Source organism: Lygodium microphyllum, chromosome 14, assembly GCF_053477565.2.
Source record: "Lygodium microphyllum isolate KBCC chromosome 14, Lygodium_microphyllum_v1.1.10, whole genome shotgun sequence".
Taxonomy (NCBI): domain Eukaryota; kingdom Viridiplantae; phylum Streptophyta; class Polypodiopsida; order Schizaeales; family Lygodiaceae; genus Lygodium; species Lygodium microphyllum.
The window spans coordinates 85,358,691-85,381,170 of NC_141148.1; the positions used below are offsets into that span (position 1 = coordinate 85,358,691).

General features: G+C 39.7%; 1 protein-coding gene across 1 annotated transcript; it reads right to left on the minus strand.

Annotated features, from left to right (window-relative positions):
- Positions 1-19,558: 19,558 nt before the first annotated feature.
- On the minus strand, positions 19,559-21,330 carry LOC148025802 (CASP-like protein 2U1). The gene is made up of 3 exons (XM_087693043.1): positions 20,797-21,330; positions 20,553-20,682; positions 19,559-19,993 (listed from the first exon to the last, which is right to left on the minus strand). The coding sequence occupies exons 1-3, from the start codon at positions 21,069-21,071 to the stop codon at positions 19,763-19,765; spliced, it is 636 nt and encodes a 211-aa protein (XP_087549169.1). The 5' UTR covers positions 21,072-21,330; the 3' UTR covers positions 19,559-19,762.
- Between the last annotated feature and the right edge of the window lie 1,150 nt (positions 21,331-22,480).

Sequence of the window (22,480 nt, forward strand, 5' to 3'; positions counted from 1 at the left end):
TGGTGTTTATTGATGTTTAGTAGCCTTCAATTCATAGGTAACATTCCTTTATGCTTCCAAAATTTTTGCAAAGCACCTTGAGGTGAACACAACATTTTCTTATATTCCTTTTGGAACATATGTTGATTAGTTGGTCTACTACAAAGGGAATATACATTTAGTATGAGAAGTGTTAGATACCACATTTTGTTATGCCTACAATCACTTTATCTTTTAGAAATGGTGGTTTTGGATAATAAAATCTAAAAACACCTCTCTAAGTTAAGGGGCAAAGCAAACATGCCCTGACCATGCTCTAGCCAACCATTTACGTAGTCCCCTAAACAACCAAGTATCAATTCCATAGGAATAGCTTCAACTCTGTCAAGTTTAAAGTGTCACAATACCATCACAACTATGTTAACATTTGAGGGGGTTGAAAGCTTCCAAACTTAATGCTATTATTAACAAGGGATGATCCTTAGTAGCTAAAATATAGACTATATCAGCTAGGGAACTAATTGTGGAGCTATTTAATTAAACAAAGACTAGTACGTCTACTCAAGAGCTGAAACATAATATTCATAAGAAAATTACTAGGATAATCATGTGTATCAATGCTAAATTTTCCAATATGTAAGCAATGCATTCATCAGGGAAAAACTTAATGGCATGGCAACATCATAGGATATTGTATCCTTATATTACATTAAGAAGCAAATATCCATCAAGAGTAAAATAGTAGGGATGAGCACTATACGGCAACCATAGTGAGGAAACTATGTTAGATTCACAATCATGCAAGCTTGAATGATCAAGAATGAACATGTCTATGGAGCACTTGGGAGCACTAGAGGAGAAAGAATTGTGAGATCTCACCATGTGATATGGCAATAAGATTGGAAAGGTACATGAGCCTTCATATTTTTTGTGCAAGAATTTGGCATAAGGTGATTCTTTTGATTGATTTTTTCATTTTTATATACCCTTAATATTATGGACCCAAAACTTGGAGATGCATGGCATCAACATGTGTTTGCATTAAATTGGGATCTTGATAGTTTTGCCACACTAGAAATTTTTAATTGATAGATTTGAATGGTATGCCCATTGGTACAAAGTTGACTTGGCTTTCACTACTCGAAGAAATAAAGGCCAAAAATACTTGGTGGAGCTTCCATGGTGTGATCTTACATTTAGAGAGTGAGCACTGTGGTTCATAGTACAATGAAAAATTTTCAACGTTTGATTTTTCATACTATTTCATGCTAGCTATTTTTTTTATGTATACTAAACATGTTCGTTTTCTTGTGTACGTTGGCTCCATTGAGAGGGCTTATTAGAGTAGATACTTGTGAAGACTAAAGATATTATTGTAGATTTTACCAATGTAACAAGCTAATTGACCCTTCCTAATAGTTCCTTTGTTGCTAATGATTGATTTAAAGAGATAAAGATAGAGCATAGGAGATTCTTGTTTCCTTTTGGATGTTAGAGCATATTCAAGGGAGAAGGGAGAAGAAATTAAAGCATTGGTTAAATGGGACTTGATTTAGATGGCCTCACAGTGGCTTGTCTACAGGTACACTGACTTTATTCTTGCAAATGGTTAAGAGTTGCATAGTAAGTCTTCTACATTGTTTTGATTGAAAACATGAATACATGTACTTTAAATTTTTGAAGAGGTAGGGAAACTTGGATGTTATGCCTATACTAGCTAGGTAATGGATTTTGTGGTTGATAATGATGGGGTTTGTACCTACCTCCCCCAATGCACACACAAGGGGATAGACTACCATGTATGCTTTGGGATTGCCTTGCTACCTCCATAGGTAGCTTATGGATGATTACTGGTTATGGCATTGTTTGCAAGTATCTACAAACTAAATGTATATATATAGTTACAATAGATTGAATAAGGTAACAAATTTTCTAACATCATGTCTTGTATTTTGTCCAAGGAATTGTATTGGTGGCTAGGTGGAAAGATACACCCATAAATTTGGTTTGAAGATATGTTGTCATGTGGTAATTGAGAGCATGCCTCCTTTTGGGTGTTATGATGTTGGTAGTTCCTAGAGTAAGGTCCATTGCTTGATATTTACCTTTTGTACTAACATATCTAGTTGGTGTTGCCCTTTTTCCTTGATTCTATTTACTTGTTAGATTATTCTCTTTTCAAGAAAGCTCTAGATCCATTTTGTTGGCTAGTCCATTCCCAATATTTGCATCTAGTACTATTTTGTTGATTACCTCATGAGAGTGGTTTGGTCCTAATAAGAGCATCTTGAAGGTTGATGGGCTTCATTACTTCCAACTAGGTATCCAAGGGTGGATTTAACCCTTGATAGAAGCATGCCACTAGTACAGAGGCATCGACTTGTGGAGCATACTTCTTCAGCGTCACGAAGCAAGAGTTGTAAGCTTTGAGACTAAGATTCATTTGGCATAGGGCTAAATAACTCATTCATTTTTAAGGTCCTATAAGATGATCAAATGTATCTTTCATTAACAACATCCTTAATTTGGTTCCAAGTAATGGCTATCTCCTCAGATATTCCATTGTCCTTGCACCACTATTTACACCAAAGTTTGGGCTTTACTAATAGTCATTTTGATTCTCACAATTATGGCCTAATTGGGAACATTGGTGCCTGCAATTAGGAAATAGTCTTTCATAGACTTAATCCATACATTAGTATCAGTATCTATGTATTGTCCTTTTCTATCAATTTTGAGAGGTTTCACTTTTTTGAGAAGTTCTTCTCTCGAAGTTCTCTAACATAAGATTGAAGGAGGCATCCTAGACATTAACAAAGCAGTTTAGCTACAAACAAAAATTCAAATTGATCCCATTTCTCAAGGAAAAGCTTCATTCTCATTACTCAAAAAATATAGGGAAAGTAGCATGGATACATTGATAGTCTTTTTGCCATGATTATAACATCCAATAAGCTATCATTTAGCCATGAAATTCACTAATATCTATCACACTATAAGTTGTCCATGCAAAAACATCAAGAACCCTATATTGGGCTAGCAATTCTAGATATTCTTCTCTACAATAGTTGTTTTTATGTGTTTTTCAAGGGATAGCAACTCAAATTCAACTCAAAGAGACATTTGCTATCAACTTGAGCACATGACACAAGCTCTACCTAGAAGAGATCTAAAAGATCGGGTTGCTATAAATTTTAGTACATTGCCAAGCTCTATTGCATGGAAGATATCTCAAGGTGAGATTTGATACAAGCCTAAGCACATGGCCAAGCTTTGGTGAAAGATTTCTTACAGAGAAGGCTAATATAAGCTTGGACACATGGACAACCTCTGCCTCAAAAATATCTTGATGAAAGGGTTGACATAAGCTCAAGCACATTGCTACACTCTACATCCTTGGAGAGATCCCTAGGAGAGACTTGGTATAAGCTCGAGCACCTGACCAAGCTCTTCCTCCTCAAAGTGAAAGAGGGTTGCTATCAACTTTGAGCATATGGCCAAACTCTACCTCAAAGAGATTTCAAAGTAAAGGTTGATACAAGCTTGAGCACATAGCCAAGTATTATTTAGAATAGATCTCATGTATATTGTTCATATAAGTTGGAGCTACTTCCTCTCCCTCTCATATCTCTTTCAAATATATCAATAGTGGTATGCCTTCCATTCCAAATGCTTGTTCATGAGTACTATGAGCAACAAGAAAAGACCATCTCGGCACTTCTCACTCTCCAAGAGATTGTCAATGAATTTTTAATTTAATTTTTTGAAGATGCCTACTTTCTTGCCACCCATACCCACAAAGTCATGACCATGTGTAGGGACTTTAGCACTCTACACCAATTGTGACTCTGCTATGACCGGGGTCCAATACTAGAAAAAATAATGAGTTACTATATAAAATATTTAGATAATGAGCATGAATTGTATGTATGCTTATAGGCTATTTAGTAATTTAAATAATTACTTTTTGTTATTAAATCACTTTTGAGTGTGCATGCTGGAATCTATTTCCCATTAGTTTGCAATGAATTAAACACTAATATGAATGTAAATTGAGAGCTTGGGTGCCTTGTTGAACGTGGAATTTTTGTATCCATGGGTAAGAGAGAGGAAGGAAAAGTGATAATAAAAAGGTGGGAAAAATAAAAGAGGGAAGTTTGAAGCACAAAACTTTTTATAATTCAAATTTAGATTATATCATTAATCTAAAGTGGACTAGACCCTATGCCATTAATCTAGAGAGTGCCATTACCATGGTTATATGAGTTTTTAAATGGATATTCAAATAAAAATTATAAATATAAATGTTTATATTTTTTGAAGTTTTTACTTTTTTTAATAAAAGTTTTATTTTAGAGGCTTTACTCCTATTAGTCAAGAGCACTCTCTCTACATCCTAAAAAGAAATTTTGAGACCTCAAAATCCCCTAATGCACATATACTAGTTTTGGCTATTAAAAAGACTTATGTAACTTGCTTAGAAATTGGCCCCTTCATCCTAGATCCTTGTAGGTAGGGGCTAATTAGGATGTCACAATTCACTATGTGATAAAACCAAGGACCCCTAGGTTTATTAAGCCCAATGACTATAAGGAGTTCAAATGCATTGCTTGGGACTAGAAGCTGATCAACTACCAAAGGTCTAGACTTGACCTAGGTGAGGATTGGATACCTTACAAGTTGCACATATTTACCAAGTGCATAGCAAATTAAAGAGCAAATACCTACAATTTTACCCCTATAATCCCATTCTAGAATATGCAACTAACATCTTTGCAAAAGATGTATAAGGCTTCATTTAAAATCAATAAGAAGAACCCAACAATTTTTTGATCTATCTTGTCTTGTATATATTATATTAAATAAAATATATTAGGAAATGTTTTTAAAAAACATTAAGAAAGCCATAAAATGAGGACAAAGTACGCTCATTTTCCACAAAATTCTAATATATTGTCAAAAGTTGGAATGTACAAAGGAACCATTATATTAAATTGTTCAAAAATAGATACAACAAACTCCCTAGCCACCTAGCTACAATTAGTTGTTTCATAGTTAAAAACTTTATTAAGTGTAAGAATTGAAAGAAGAGTGATATATTATTTTAAATTTATAAAATATTTAAGCTTAGAGTATTGGCAACGTTAACTAGAGACTTTAAAAAGTTTACAAAATCACAAAAATCGAAAGGGAGACCAAATAAGTTATATGTTTAAAAAATGAAAGCCATAGGGTCAATCAAACTATCATATCAAGATTTAATTCAACATGAACATTAATTTTAAACACTATCTTGATAAAATGCACATAATCTCCACCCATATTAAGCCAAATTGACCATATTTGATGCTAATAACAATTTCTAATGTATGGAAAACCTATAAGCACCCCTCAAGCTATAAAGATAAATGAAAGAGCATGAAAAATGAATTAATATTTAGTTAATTCAAATTACAATATAAAATAATGAATGAATGAGTAAATGGAGACTTGGGGACTTGTGCACAATCATTAAGAGTTGAGTAACAATCAATATTTGGATAAGAAATAAAGAGCACCTTTTATGGCATTATTTGTGTTCACAAAAATCATTTTAGAACATCTTTAACTCAAGAAAACCCATTCAAATATGTGATCATTAGTGTTGCCAAAAAGCTTGCAATTGACATTGAGGTGCAACATGAAGATTCTTTGAAAGAATTTTCCATCACACTGCAGCATTCAACCATTGTGCAAGGCACTTGACTCTATGAAAAAAGAAATAGAGAAGCTTAACTAGGCAAGTAATATAATGTATGAAGTGTCTATCTCTATAAGATTTAAGAAGCTTTGCGATGAACTATTATCGCTCAATAAGGTGCAAGTCTTAAGATAGACTACCAAGAATAGGGAATGGGAAAGCTAAGTTTGATCTTTAACAAAGATTGGTGATTGATTTAAAGTGTCTCGCATGCTTTTATCCATAGTTTTCATAGGAAGAGACTAAAGGAAAGCCTTATCATCCTACAAATTGGAAGATGACAATTGTATCACCATCAATAAGGAGGTGATAGGCTAGGAGTGTAAGAGCTTCCAAACCTGTTATGGGAGCATATATGCAACTGATAGTGAGGCTACTATCTGTCAGAAGTGGAGCAGCAATGGAAGCGTAAATGTATGCTGTAATAAACTGTTGAAACACAAGACAAAAGAGAAAGGGAAAGAAAAAACACAATACATATGAGAACTCATATGTATGCTCAGGAAAAGGAATCCATATATCAGACACACGAGACTGTTGTATACAACATTGAGTCACTAGCTATGTTGGAATTGGCACCGGCTCCTCTCTCCACAGGACCTCCATGTGGTGAATTGAACTAACTAAGGAGGAGGAGCTCAAAATATATATAGGCATGAATAATGCCATAAAATATGTCAGGTCAACCAGCATTTGATGCTTGTCAATTAGCAGCAATAAATGCCCCAAAGCATAAAATGCTACACAATAAAAATTCCTAAAATGTCTACATAATGTGCCTAGCCATAAAACATGCTCAAACTCACACATGAGCTAACATACTCTGCCAACACCCTCTCTCGAATCATGGGTGATCTGATACAATAAAATGATACAATGATAAATGGCTCATCATAGTCCATACAACATAGAACCACAAAGTAGAACCATGGATACCTAGGCAGTGGGTGATCAAGCCACCACCAAGGGGCCTTGGAGAGAACCTTATGTCGATGTCGACTGTACCAACTCCTGAAAATAGAGAAGATCATAGCAGCTCTCAATGTTTGTCAACAATGCCTCTGAAGTAGCACACGTGACCATCCTGTCACCAATGCCACTGTGCATGAATGACCATGGATCCCCCTCCTTTGGCCAAGGTACCAAAGTGTCCCCTCACATGAGCTCTAGACGAAAGCCACCTACTTTCTATCAAATAAACAGCCCATCATGAACCTAGATGTCAATCCTAGCTCCAAGATTTGTACCTGTGATGTGTCAAGGATGTCTCTCTCTGGATCCTGTGCATCTGTATAGAAATATAGATGAGGTACGATTGCCCCATCTCACCACCCTCTCACACTCCCTCTCTAGCACTAGAGAGTCGTGAGGGATGACCTCATCACCACCACTAGAAAGCAGCTAGAGAAAGGGGCCACCAAGCCCTTCCCACAATCCGAAGAAGAGGATCCCATCCGCACCTTTGGAGTTCACCTTGGCCAAAGGATCTGAGTTGGAATTTGAGGTAGATGATGACTCGTCGAAGGAGTCTGCATCCCGCTTCAACTTCTACTCCTTTTTCTTCCTAGAAGCCACTAACTCTTTGCAATCCTTCCGCAAATGGCCCTTCTTGCCACAGTGGTAACATTGGGCCTTTGACTTCTTCACCTTTGAACCCCTCTTTGAAGCTGGAAGAGCCTCACCTAAACCTCCATAATGTGACAAAAGACGCCCCTATAGTTGCAAAGTCGCCTCATGCTCAAGTAGCATTGAGGACATATGAAGAAAACTAACATGAGTTGTAGATGTCTGCGCTTGTAAAGCATTCACCACTCCATCAAAATCTTGAGGAAGCTTGTAGAGTACCATACCAACAAGATGTGTCTCTGATAAGGCAGACTACATAGTCCAAAGCTGGTCCTAGATTTGGGTAACTCGAAGGAGGAATTATTGGAACATATATTTGGTTTCAAACTTCAGTTGCTAGAGCTAGCCATAGAAAGTAATGGCCCTCATGGTGGAAGGAGCCTCGTATATCAACTACAACTTCAACCATACGTCTAAATTTGTCCTACAAGAGGTGACCGCTAGTAGGACTTCTTTGGAAATACACCAAAGTAAGGCCGAATAAGCACAAGCATCATCTAAATCCCATGTAAGCAATGCTACCTCATGGTTGTCTTCATCAAAATCAAGTGGAACAGGAGAAGACCGTTGAGGACGTGGAATAGCTTCACAAACCACATACCATAACCGCGTCTAGATGAACCAAGCCTTCATCACCGCACTCCACGTGTGATAATCAAATCCATGGAGCTTGTGATCAGTGGATGTGCATGGAGGAGCCATCTTTAGAGGATTTATAAAAGAAGTAAAAAAGAAGGTATTTGGAGAGGGAGCACAACCAAAACATAAGCGCAGACTGCAAAAACCAAGAGCTTACATATAGTATAACCCAAAAACTAACTAAAAGAAGAAAAAATTTGCTGCAAAAAATCAATCAAAGACTACTAAAAATAGAAAAAACGGCCTGAAGGTACAATCGGCCAACCAGGAAGGAGTCAGGAATACCAAAATGCAAGCTGAGTATTGCCACAAATAGGCTGAAAAACTATCACAACAATTGGAAAACTGAAAACACAGGCAGTAAAGGGGTTGTAGATGCAGGTAAAACAAATCGCCTAGTTAGAGAAACAGTCACCTGATCAGCAAGGGTGAAAACAATCCTAAAATTAGCAAGAAAACATAGTAGGAGCACAAATCCTGAAATCTGATACCATGTCAGAAATGGAGCCGCAAAGAAAGCATAAACATATGTTGTAATAAACTACTGAAACACAAGACAAAACAGAAAGGGAAAGAAAGAACATAATACAATGAAGACTCATATGTATGCTTGGAAAATGGAAGCCATATACCAGACACGAGACTGTCATATACAACACTAAGTCACTAGCTACGTGGAAACTGGCACCGGTTCCTCTCTCCACGGGACCTCCAGGTGGTGAACTGAACTAACTAAGGAGGAGGAGTCCTGAATATATATAGCCATGAATAATGCCATAATATATGTCAAGTCAGCCAACATTTAATGAGGGCTGATTGGTAGCAAATGCCACAAAGCATAAAATGCTACACAATAAAAATGCCTAAAATATCTACATAATGTGCCCAACCATAAAACATGCTCAAACTTACATATGAGCTAACATACTCTGCTAACACTATTGAGAAACCAATGGAAAAGGTGGTCTCTAAACTTATGAATGACAAGTTACTCAAGGCTTTTTCCTTCCAAGAGATTGAGGATGCATTGAAGGATCTAAGCATGAGAAAACATGCAAGATATGATCAAATGACAATTGAGATGCTAGGCTTTTTCTGGCTGATCATGCATGAAAATATTGTATGAATAACTAATAAGTAATGAGACAAAAGGGAAACTCCCAACATCTTGGGAAAAGCATAATCACTTTCATACCTAAGTAGTAGCATAATCACTTTCATACCTAAGTAAAGGTAATGTCCCTAACTAGGTCACTTGTTCAAGAGTTATTTTCCTAATAGGTTCAATTTACAAGCTTCTAACAAAGGCCTTGATTAAGATGCTAGCTACAATGATTCTTAGATATATCAATGTCCTCAATATGCCTTTATCAAGGGTAGGAGCTTGCTTGAGAAGGTCCTCAGTCTCATGATGACCACACAATGGGATAAATCTTGAAAAAAAAAAACATTGCAATTGGATGTGAAAAATCCCTAACAAGTTCAATCTACAAGCTTCTAACAAAGGCCTTGACTAAGATGCTAGCTACAATGATTTAGAGATATATTAGTGTCCTCAATATGCCTTTATCAAGAGTAGGAGCTTGCTTGAGAAGGTCCTTAGTGATATGATGACCACACAATGGGATAAATCTTGAAAACAAAATAAGATCATGTGGTGTTACATCAAAAGCATATAGGAAAAAATGGATTATTGCAAGATAGTTGTATATTTACCTTATTTTCCTACAAGTAAAGGTATGCTTTTATTTCTCTTAATGAATTCTTGCTCAATCCAATGGAGATCAATAGTAGTGTTGAGTGGGGATGTTCTTTTAAGTCCAGTTCTCTTCATCATTGCCATGCATCCTCTCTTTTGCATGATGGATAAGTCGGCTTTGCAAGGCAACCTTGAAGGAATCCATTGTAGAGGTAAAGGCCACGACTTCACAAACAATCTATTGATGTCACCTACAATTGATAACTCAAACTTTTACATGGCCCTAAAATTTTGGGATCTCTACAACGAGGCTGTGGGCTTCAAGATTGATTATAGGAAGTCTCCTCTCATAAGTGTTTCTAAGGAAGACCTATTAAACTCAAACTAGAAGAGTCAAGTAAAAACAAGGAAGAGTATTTAGATGCCTACGACATCCTATAGGTATAGAAGTCAATAAACCATAAAGAACAAAATGGTTCCTTGAGAGAATTACTATCAAAATCAAGAGTTCAAGTCTAACTAACTTACCACGTCATGTCAAGATAGAGATGCTCAAGGTGTGCATCTATCTGGCCCTATCATAAGTTAACTTCCACTGATCCAATTGTATAGAAGTTCCCAAAAAGATTGAGACTCAATGAAAAGTAAGTGTCTTTGGAAAGTTGGAAGCAAGAGTAAGCACTCAACCCCTATATTAATGAAATCTCCTTTAAAATCTAGAGGGGGACGACCTCCAACTTCTAGAAGAGTGTAACGCATAAGAAGTGGGTTGATCAAGAGATACTAGATTGAAGAGTATTGAATTGAAGAGTTGCCTTAGGCATGTATGATTCATTATGTACTAAAAGCAAAAACTAGGAAGTTTGTCGTGGAAACTCTTGGTCCAAGATGAACATCTAGGCAGATTAATGCATCACAATGGAAAGTCTTGGATAAAACCAACTAGGTGGCTAACACCTCTCTTGTTAATGAAATGTTTGTTGTGGTCTTGATACTTCAAGCCTCCCCTAAACACATTGGTAGAAAGGAGTATGGCTCTTGCCAAGCTTGATCCATGTAAATTCAAAGATTGGTGTTATCAAGATGTAAGTGTTAAGAGTCATTCCCCAGACTGGCAGGCAGTGCCATGCAAGCACATGCCACATGGTAGTAGTCGGACTACATCAGTCAGTTGCATTTAATGCAGTCGACCTGATCAATTATGGGCATTATTTCCAACCTATAAATAGGCTGAGTTTCCAGTAGTCTTGACATATTGTGTCTCGCAAATTTCAGCCTTCCTATAGACTACGGAGATTGCTCTCAAGGCTAATGGAGATCGAGATCCTCAAGGTGGAGACATATGCAAACATTATCTCAACACCTCTATATAATTCTGCATTCTTATACAGCATTCTTCACTGCAAATTTTATGTGTTTCACTGTCTCTTTCTCTCTCTCTCTTCTCTCTTCGTTCACTCTTTGTCACGGTCATTCCCTTCCGCATTGCTTCACTATGACATGGTATCAGAGCATTGAAGGATTGACCTAGGGTTTACCTAGGGTGGATCTATCTGAAGAGGAGTTTTCAGTGCAACACAAGGCTGTATTTTCAGTGTTCAAGAGCGAGCAAGTGGGCTGCACATCAGAACAAGGCTGAGGCGAGCACGGGCATGCGAGAAAAGAGAGGATTTGATGAAGCTGTTGCTGTTTTTTTGTTGTTAGAGAAGAAAGAAGGCTGCATTTTTTGCCTTCAAGTGCAGATTTTACCTTTTCATCACCTCCGATGAGTGAAGAAGAAACAAGACGAGCAAAGCTTAACCATAGCAAGCTATATTTTCACAATCTGAGGGGGTTGTTTTTTGTGTTTTGTGCAAGCATTGTAGGTGAAAATGTCTTTTGAGGCCAACACAAAGTTTCAGATGATCATGGACTGGAAGGTGCTCGTCCTATCGGCTCTTCCTTCAAATCAAAAGCTCGATGGTGAGAACTACCGCATCTGGTGGGTCATGATGCTTGCCATATTGGAGTCATGTGATTTGACAATGCTTGTTACGAAGGCTATCAATCATCCTTCTTCGCAAGATGAGTCCAAACTCTCTTCTAGTAATAAGAAGGCAGAGTTGGCAAAGGCTCAGGCACATTGGGATAAAATCAATGCTCTCATTCACTCATTTTTATTTCTCTCATGTACTATAATTGTTCTCTCTCATATAGAGCATTTGACGATGGCTAGGGAGATATGGCTGGAGTTGGATCAGATGTATAATCGGATGACCATCATGAAGTGAGTTTCTTCGAAAGTGCAAATGAGGACTATTAGTGTCAACAAGTCATCATCCATGCGGGAGCATATCAATAAGCTAAGGTAGCTTCAAATGTAGGTTCAAAACGCAAGGAAGGTAATCACTTCTGAAGACATGGTGATAACTTTTCTTTCATAGTTACCACCTCGCTTCAGTGGTTTTTATTCCGCCTTGATTGCTTCAAGGTGGTCTGAGACTCTTCGATGGGAAGAGTTGGTTCCTATGGTCTTGGACCAAGACGAGCAACTGAAAGGAACCAATGCTTCGAAATCTGAAGCTTTGGTTGGTCAATCCTCTCAAAAGAAGGGGAAGGACCAAAAGAAGAAGAAGAATGACAAATCTAAGGACAATGACAAGGAGTCTACTTGTCACATTTGTGGCAAAATAGGTCACTGGAAGAAGGATTGTCCTGACAAGGAGAAGGAGGAGGAGGAGAAATCTTCAAAGGATTCCGAAGTGGTGGCTACTCCCTCATCAGTTGCTTTCCTCCATGTGGAGGTGGTTGAGGATTCGACCCTGCCAACTTCTGATGTTGCATTGACAGCCCCATTTACTCGAGAGTGGATTGTGAACAGTGGTGCCTCTAGGCACGAGTCCTTCTTCTATAGGTGTTACTCATTTGCGGCCGTCTCATGGTTAGATTCTTATTGGAGATAGTTGCATCTTATTCCAAATGGGCGTGGTGGTGCCCATGCATCTGAGGTACTTTATGTGCCGACTTTGGGGTATCATCTTCTCTTGGTGCACAAGATTTGTGCCCTCAGCCTCATGGTCAAATTTGATGTGGATTCTTTTCGGATACTTGATCGAGGATTGCAAGCGGTTCTTTCTTCAGGTTATGAGGACAATGGAGTCTACAAGTTGCGGTCTTCTTCTACCTTTGACTTCTCTTCTTCTTACCTCTAAAACTCAGCCTGAGCTTTGGCATGCTCGGTTTAGTCACCTCAATTATGAATATCTTCAAAAGGCATATAAGAACCAATTTATTTTATGTTTGCAGGATATTGTGGGGAGTCAGCAGCCTTGCATATCCTACATCCATGGGAAGCAAACTCATGTCGTTCCCAACAAGGCTTCAAGGCAGTCTTTAGCACCCTTGGCGCTTGTTTCCACTGATCTTTGTGGACCAATGAGGATGGAATCTCTTTGAGGGAGTTTGTATTTCATGCTCATTGTAGATGATTACAGCAGGATGACATGTGCCTATTTCTTGAAGCTGAAGTTGGAGGCTTTCTCCAACTTCAAGGATTAGTTGCTCTTTGAGGAGAACCGATCGGGGCAGAAGTTGAAGACCTTACAATCGAATAGGGGCAGAGATTTTTTTTCTAATGAGTTTGCTCGATTTTATGCAGATCGTGCAGACACCAGGAGTTTTCCAACACAAACACCCCTCTGGAGAATGGCATTTTGGAGTAGAAGAATCACAGTGCGATCGAGATGGCTCGTACCATGATGGAGCATCGTCAAACACCTCAGTGTCTATGGGCTTAGGCTATGGCTACTTCAGTTCACATCCTTAATCGTTCCCCTACTTCCGCTATTGTTGGTATGACTCCTTTTGAGGCGTACTTTGGATCAAAGCCCAATGTTGATTATTTTAGGGTTTTTGGGTGTGATGCTTATGTTCACATCTCGAAGACATAGCATGACAAATTTAAAGTGGCTTCTAGACAACAGGTGTTTGTGGACTATAGCTCACAATCTCAAGGCTACTGATTATTCGATCTTGTTAAGCGAGATGTCTACACGAGCCGTGATGTTCGGTTCGTGGAGGTTCCAACCCTAGAGGGCGGGGAGGATCACCCTGTACTTGGAGATCTTAGTGATAGCTGGTCCCCAGTGGCTGTTCCTCTCGAGCCTGTCTCTCTTGCGGACTCTTCTTCAGATGAGGAGTCTACTTCCTGTCAAGATTGTGGGAGAGAAGGAAGGAGTCTCACTTGAAGCTTTCTTGCTTGCACAATGGGGGAATACACACAAGGGTGGAGGCTGAAAACAGTTTTCCTCTTCTTAGTTGTGTAAGCCAAAAGAACTCTTATACAAAGAAATAGAAGAACCCTATATATGGGTCTCAAACCAAACTCAACTAAGGTGGCATACTAACTGAGCCACGAACTAGAGTAGATAAGGATAGCTATCATGTAGCTATTATTCATGGGCGGTGTACCAACCGCATCTGCAACTAACACATCGGTGACATAAATGCACAACGGTCACCCTGGCGTATCACGAGTGGAGCTCGATATCTCAATACTTCCTAGCCCTCAAATTCACCGATTGGTCCTCCATTGATGGTGGACCTTCCAAAAACTTCAACAAATGGAGAGCGTTGAGGCAAGATTCGACCTCCTCCTCGTCATTGGACCTATGACACGCTCCGAGATTCAGAGATCAAGGGGATCCCTGAGGAGTGGCAACCGTAGGATGGACCACGAAGGTCATGGCGACACTAGGCACATACTATGGAGCTTGTTTGCTCTAATTACTGTTTGATGTCCCGTGTTATGTAGGATAGAGAGCCTACATCAATGAAGGAGGCTTTAGGGTCTAATCATTGGCGAAAAGCAATGGAAGCTGAGTTGGATGCTATTGAGCAGAATGGCACTTGGTACCGTGTGCCTTGTCCCTCTCATAAGAAGGTGATTAGTGTCAAATGGGTCTTCAAGACCAAGTACCATAGTGATGGCTCTTTGGACAAGCACAAGGCTTGCCTTGTTACTAAAGGTTTTGCACAACGCCCAGGTGTTGATTTCCATGATACTTTTGTCTCTACTACTCGTATGGTGATTACTCATGCTGTTCTTGCCTTGGCTGGTCATAGAAGATGGCATGTCTTTCAGTTGGATGTGAAGTTGGCCTTCTTGAATGGTGATTTGAAGAAGAAGATCTATGTAGAGTAGCCTCCTAGCTTTGGTTCCTCATATGGGAAGGTTTATAGGTTGTTGAAGGTCTTGTATGGCCTAAAGCAAGCTCCACGTGCTTGGAACAAGAAGATCAATTCGTTTCTCTAGGCCAAGTTGGGATATCGGTGCTCTCGGGCCAATCCGCAACCTTATGTGCACACTTTCGAGGGTGGTCGTGTGTTGTTTGTTTTGTATGTTGATGACTTGATTGTTACATGTGATCATGCCCAAAAGGTTGACGAAGGCAGCCCTACATCAGAAGTTCCAAGATGATGGATTTAGGACTTCTCCATTTCTTTTTGGGCCACGAGATTTATCAGACTTGAAAGGGAGATTTTCATCTCTTAGCAAAGATATGTACAGGAGCTCTTGGTTACTTTTGAGATGGAGAATTGCCGGTCCATTTCTACTCCTATGGATCCGAACTGGAAGGCCACTTCACACATAGATTCTCCTTTGGCAGATGCTACCCACTACCATTCGCTGATTGGATCATTGATTTGGCTCCTCAACACACGAGTTGATCTATGTTTTGTTGTATGTGTCTTGGCCGGGTTCATGAATGCACCTCAATAAGTGCATTGGCAAGTTGCTCAAAGAATACTTCGATTTCTGAGGGGGACCTCCAACCTTGGGATTTCCTATCCAATAGGTACAGGTGCTTCTAATCTTGTTCTTGCAGGTTGGAGTGATTTGGATTGGGTTGGCAACATGGACCAAAGGCAGTCTACTACAAGTTATTGTTTTACCTTGGGTGCTGGTGCTATCTCTTGGAATAGCAAGAAGCAATCCCAAAGTAGCCCTATCTTCGACTGAGGCAAAGTATTGGGTTGCGTCTTCTACCACATGTGAGACTATGTGGCTTCGCCATTTGTTGGAGGAGCTTGACTCGTCTTACTATTTTGCAGTGCGACAATGAGTTGCATTGCCTTGGCACAAAATCCTGTATTCCATGCCTAGACGAAGCACATTGAGATCCAGTACCACTTCATCAAGGGAGAAGCTTCTAGATAAGACCATCAATGTGGAATGCTGTAAGACTAAAGACAATCTTGCAGGTTTGTTTATGAAGGCAATTCCCCAAGCTTTACTTCACTGACATTCCAAATCCCTCCTCTGTCTATCCAAGAACTGAGAGGGGGTGTTAAGAGTCATTCCCTAGATTGGCAGGCAATGACACATGGCAACAATCAGCTACATTTAATGCAACCGACTGATCAATTATGGGCATTATTTTTAGCCTATAAATAGGCTGAGTTTCCAACAGTCTTAGCATAGTGTCTCATAGATTTCGACCTGCAAACTACGGAGATTGCTCTCGAGGCTAATGGAGATCGAGATCCTCAAGGTGGAGACATACTCAAATATTCTCTCTGCACCCATGTATAGTTCTACATCCTTACATAGCATTCTTTACTGCAAATTTTTTGTGTTTCACCATCTCTTTCTCTCTCTTCTCTCTATTCACTCTTTGTCACGATCACTTGCTTCCGCATTGCTTCACTTTGACAATAAGTATCAGATCCTTCAAACATGAAAGACTTCGTAATAACTTACCAAAGCTGACCAGAATATGCTAGAAACTAGTTGCCTCAACATATGAGGGTATTCAAATCTTGGGGAGAGAATATTAGGAGAAGCAAGCATCCTCCAATAGTAAAGTTATGGGGAACGACCCTTCTCAAGCTCTCAACACTACAATTATCAAAAATTGGTGGTGAATAACACCATAATCATTGATTTCGTAAATGTATATGGTATTCACCTCTCAAAAGTAGGTATAGGGGATTGCTAGGAAAGAAATTGGACACTACAACTCCTAGCCAAAGATAGAACATTTCTTTGGAAGTGATGGTAGGACTCCTAAATTTTGGTGAACATTGAAGAGGAGAGGAATTACAAATGGTGAATGCAAGTTGTTGAACCCAAGAATATCTACTTCACCTATTCTAAAATGGATGCATTGTTAGGAAAGCTTGGCAACACTCACACCTAGACATGTACAAAGATGAGTAACATAGGATGCTCATTGATAACTTTGGGAGGCTACAAACTAGATCTAAATCCAAGATATTAGATCTCCAATCAACTCACATTTTCACACTTCCAATCTAGGAAGCCCACACTAGGCTAGTATTTGAGGAGAGCAAGGTTGAAGAAACTTGGTTAAAAGAAACTTAAAGCAAACTAGTTTTGGGCAGGCTATAATTAATTGAGTAAAGTAAGGGAAAAATATCAAAGCCAAGATCCTTAAAGCCTAGGTGCAATCTTCTTTTGTAATTTGATAACTTAAGCCATTATTTAATAAAGTACCAAGTCCAAAACTTTAAGAGGGGATTTTCAATCAAATGACACTTTTAGCTAAAGACTTAGAAAACATTAAAAAGATTAAACCTTAGAATTTTGAATTCAATTTACATTAAACCGCTTATCTTACCATTGATGGGATATCACATCTATTCTATGTACCACAAGAAGAGATTTCATTTTCAAGAAATAAAGAAAAGTTCCTTTTTTGAAGGGTAATATACTATTAAAAAGGGAAAAGGTAAATGTCCGAAAAGTTGTACACAGCTCTCTTTTTCACTCTCCTTATTTTTGTAGAGAGCATGAGGTTAAGATTGGTATTAAAGAAATTAACTATGGTTTCTTCTAAAAGGTGATGCAATAATGAAAAGGGTAAAGGTGAGTCTTTAAAAAGTTGTTTGGCTCTCTCTCTCTCATTTCTTTTCTTATTTGAACATGTAAGATACGACTATATATTTAAGGGTTGAACACGTACATGCATACAAGTACCCACAAATGCAAACATTATAAAAAGAGAGAAATTACTTCCCATTGACATTAAAGAGTTAGTACCATGCATGGATGGCAACAAGGGACTTCTCTCAACACCAAGAGCATGGTATCTCTTTCTTGCCGAGGGCTATCTACAAGGTTGGTCTCAACCTTACATCGAGCCACATGCTAGATAGAAGAGGAGACCCAAGTATTTAAATCATCTTTTATGAATATGAATATGAATGTTTGAATTAATTCTTTAAAATATATTCATCAATATTAATATTGATATTAATAATATATTACTATTAGTTCTATTGTATACATAGTACATTGCATGGACCAAGTGTGATGAGCACATTATTCTTAGTTTCATTTGAAATACTCTTAGAATCGTATGATAAACATACCTAAATATCTTGGTACGTTTACAAAGCATATACATGTAAAACAGTCCTTAGATCTATGAGCAAATACTAGCACACAACATAAAACTGAAGGATCACACAATTGGTTCTTTGCAACTCGAACCGATAAACTACTTGCTCCATGAAGCATGCATTTCGATATGAAGTGCCCTAAATGTTCCTGACATTGGTGCTTCAAACCCTTGTGTAACACACCAAGAACACTGACATGAAGTGCTGCCACTAAGAAAACACCAACAAAGCGCTTGAAGAATATACACACTCCACACCTTGTAACATTTTAACTAAACAATCAATCAAATAACATGTTTGACTAACCGTTCATTCATGACAAGCTACTATGCTTTGCACCCTGGTACAATCACACTAATTTGTCAGTGGATATGTTTCCACCATGCTCACGACTCTTAGCAGGTTCGGGCACTAGTTGGGAGCCCATAGAAACTAGATTGCATATGTGAAGTTTCTAAGAAATAAATAATAATTTTCAATGCATGAAAAAGGTTGGCCAACGAAAGTTTCTACATCAAACAAACAAAGATTTTCAATAGATGAAAATGTGTTGGCCATTGCAATCCTTTACAAGGAAGAGAATTCTAAGGGCTGCATCACAGGAGATTGTAGCAAGGGGAGTCGGGGATTTACCCTACTAGTATTTGGTCGCGCAGATGAAGATCCGGAACAGTGGGAATTTGCTGAAGGCCACAAGCGTTGCTCAAGCACATGAAAAAGCGAGAACTTTAGGTAGAAAGGCTAACTATTGAGAGAGCCCCAACTGTCAGCACAGTTGAAGGCAGCTGAAGGATTGCTAGGCAATTGAGGGAAGCAATCGTTCAACTATAGGAAACCGGACATGAAAAATACATTAATAATCATCATCTGATTACTATGCAACCAGATTTTAACATCCAACATTCGAAAATTCCGTGCGACTGAAAAACATCACTCCTCCGATTGTCATCCTCCTACCCCTACTCCATTGTCGTCCTACCCCTTAGTGATCATCATCTGATTATTATGCAACCCGATGTTGAACAGTTTCAACATTCGAAAATTCTCGTGCAACTGGACGGAACATCACTGCATTGTCGTCGTCCTACCCCTGCTACACCTCGTGCGACACAGCTCTAATAAGATGCGTCTACAGCGTATCCCCCAATCATATGTTTGGACCATACTAATCGTGAAGGAAACGATTGTTCAATGTGGTATCTCTACAACTAACTAAACATGATATAATAACATGGAACCGTTTTCCGTGTAGAAGAATGCGGGCATTAAAAACGAATAGCATTTATTAAACGACTTTAGTTGGTGAAGTCGTACATCGATGATCGGTTGTAGGAAGGTAAAAATTTCGTAAGTTCGTACTGTCAATGAACAATCAATGGCACTCAATGTATCAAAGAAACCACCATTGAATACGGGAAAAGGAGCCGAAAGCGGAGACGTAAGAGTGAGCACTGAGGCATACAAAGAGCTATCTCAAACTTTAATAGTCCGATAATAATAGAAATGCATCCGAAGACATATTTCAACGCTATACACTAAATTCGGTTCGAGGTATCAGTAAGCCGGTATAAGCGGTGATTCATACATCTAACAACGGGGAAAGCCAAGCCGGTATAGATGATTAGATATACAAAGGGGAAAGGATCAGAAGACACCGACAGAAACACTCGGATCTATTCGTCAAAACTAGAGGACGCAAAAAGGTGGAAGGCAGAAATGACCGAGGTGAAGACAAGGCCCAAGAAAGCCACGAAAGACCCAACAATGCCTGCTCCGATCTGCAGGCAGAAGTGCTCGTACAAATAGCAGACCTTGGTCCATCCAAACGCATCATTGCCTTGCTCTGCGAAGTAGGCGGATTGAGCCGCTGCTGCCGAGGAGCTCAGCAGCAAGTAGGTCATTATCTGCCAGCACCAGCAAACCGGCGTCAGTTTACTGCGGATGCCCTAGCATAGACAGCTTGAGCATACTTCCGTTTCAGGTGCTTGAATATATCAATATTCGTGCGATTACAGTTGTGTACAAAGATATCTCCTAACTTCTCGAAGGCATGCACGCATCCACTCACATGCAGAGTTCTTAACCATTTGAAACGTTTCGATTGCACGTATTAAAGAATGTATTCATATTTTCATGTGTAGGTACAATGCATTGTCCATATGAACATGATTTCGCGAGTTTGTGAGGCGCAAAAGTATACTCTTCAAGAACAGCAATTATCTGGTTCCAGGAATCCCTAAACATGAGCTCCAGTAGCAGCCATATTGTTCGACTTCCACCGAGTCAAGCTTAGCTAAACTACTTGAAAGAGCATTTGTCCGTCACTACAGCTAAAGTATTTTCAAAAATCCCTCACTAGTGAAAATCCTGTCACAGTGTGCAAACAAGCATAGACAATTCGAGGATTACATCTAGGGATGTGATTCCATGAAGACTTCTAATCCACAAGGAAGAGAACTCTACCTGGTCAAGAAGAAACACAACCCACGCTAAGGACGAAGAAGGGTGAACGCTGTGGCCGGAGCTAGCAAGAAAGCGGCCAGTCTGCGCGAACGTGTACAGAGCTATGATGCCAAGTGCGATTACAGCATACCTGAGCAGATCAAGAAAACATCATTAGACAAAAACACGGGAAATTGACATACACAAAGACCTCGCATTCCACGTTCACGCATATATCCTTCATCAATGGCAAGAAAAGTCTTACACAAGAGCCTTCATGTCACTGAAGCGAGCTTCCTGCACGATAACGGACTGGTAGATGACAAAAGAGCGCGTCTGCTTGTCTGAAATTAGGAAGGAGAAGGCGCAGACGGAGGAAATAAGAGTGAGGAGGCGCAAGGCGATCTCGGCCTTGCGGAGCTTCGCATCATCGCAGACGCAGGAAGAAGGAGGACGAGAAGGAGAAGGAATGGTGGCACCATTGGCAGAAGAGTACTGCTGCTTGGCAAAAGCCATCTCCACCTGCGGTTGGTTCGTCATGTTGCGTGGAAACGGCACCGAAACCCTGGGCAAGGAACAGCAGGAGGAGCGAGGGGGGCTTGGAAGGAAGGAAAGTGTCAAAGCGGCTTGTTGTCTGCTGCTAGACGTAGAGCAGCTACTGAAACTGCAGAAGAAGGCGAGATTAGAGCTCCTGTTAGCTAGGCTCTAGGTGAAAGCTCCATTTCACCTAAACCAGTCATATCTCTCTCTCTCTCATGGCCCATAACCTTTGTAGTCCCGTATCCAGCAGCAGTAACGATATGAATATGAGAGAGAGAGAGAGAGAGAGGAGGAGGGGCAATCCAGCCTGTGACCTGTTGCCACTTTCTCTCCACCTTTCTTACCTGACCCCATTAAATGTTTCCTGTTCAGTCTCTCCACCTTTCGCCCGTCGTTAAATCTCGCCCCGCATGGTAACGTGGCAGTCGGTTCCCCCCCCCCCCCCCCTTTGGGACCGAAAGAGATAATGCAACAAGGCCCCCTGGTCACCGACACGTGGCTGTCGCCCGGAGCAGGCCGATATATAACGTAAGCCCCACCTTTCTTATTATATCACGATTCACTCATATATCGCCTTAATGGATAGATTTTTTTTGCGGTACGCTGAGATCGAGCATGTGACTCTGTAAACTTTCTTTTTCTCCCCACCCTCATCAATGCTTGCTCCACCAACTTTTGGTCTATCGTCAAGTGCAGCAATTTGTTTTTTCTAAACTGCGAATTGAATCTATTATCTCGAAATATTTACATCATCATGAGATGAGACTCGGCAACCACTCACTCGAAGGCGTTTTTTGAAATTTTACTAGAGCAAAGGTTCTATCGGATTGGCTTTTAAGAGCTACGGCGCTACGCAATAGCCTCGTACAAAAACTGAAGCTTGCGATATACTCCTTCCCTCGCTATCCCGCCGCAAAGCGGGGTGCGAGGGAAGTGAAGCTGCCGTGCTATCACAAAAACATCACATGCTTCACTTCCCTATCACATAGTGGGTAACGCTATCGCACGGCAGCTTCACTTTCCTATTGCACAGTAGGTAATGCTATCACAAAAACATCACATGCTTTACTCTCCTCTACTCACAACCCCTCTATCTCTCATCCCATTTACACCTCCCCCCTCTGTATCTACACTCACTCACTCTCTCTCTCTCTCTCTCTCTCTCTCTCTCTCTCTCTCTCTCTCTTACACATGTATAAAAGGCCAAATATGCATTTGCATCAAGGAGTACATAGACTCATATATACATGCAATGACCATGCACCAAACTTATAAACTTGTATCTATACTTGCTCTGCATAACAATTAGAAACAACTTGTATCCTTGGATGTTACAATGAGAAATAACATTCCTACGGTGAAACGAACCACAAATAAAAGATATATGAGCCACACCACAAATTTAAGTT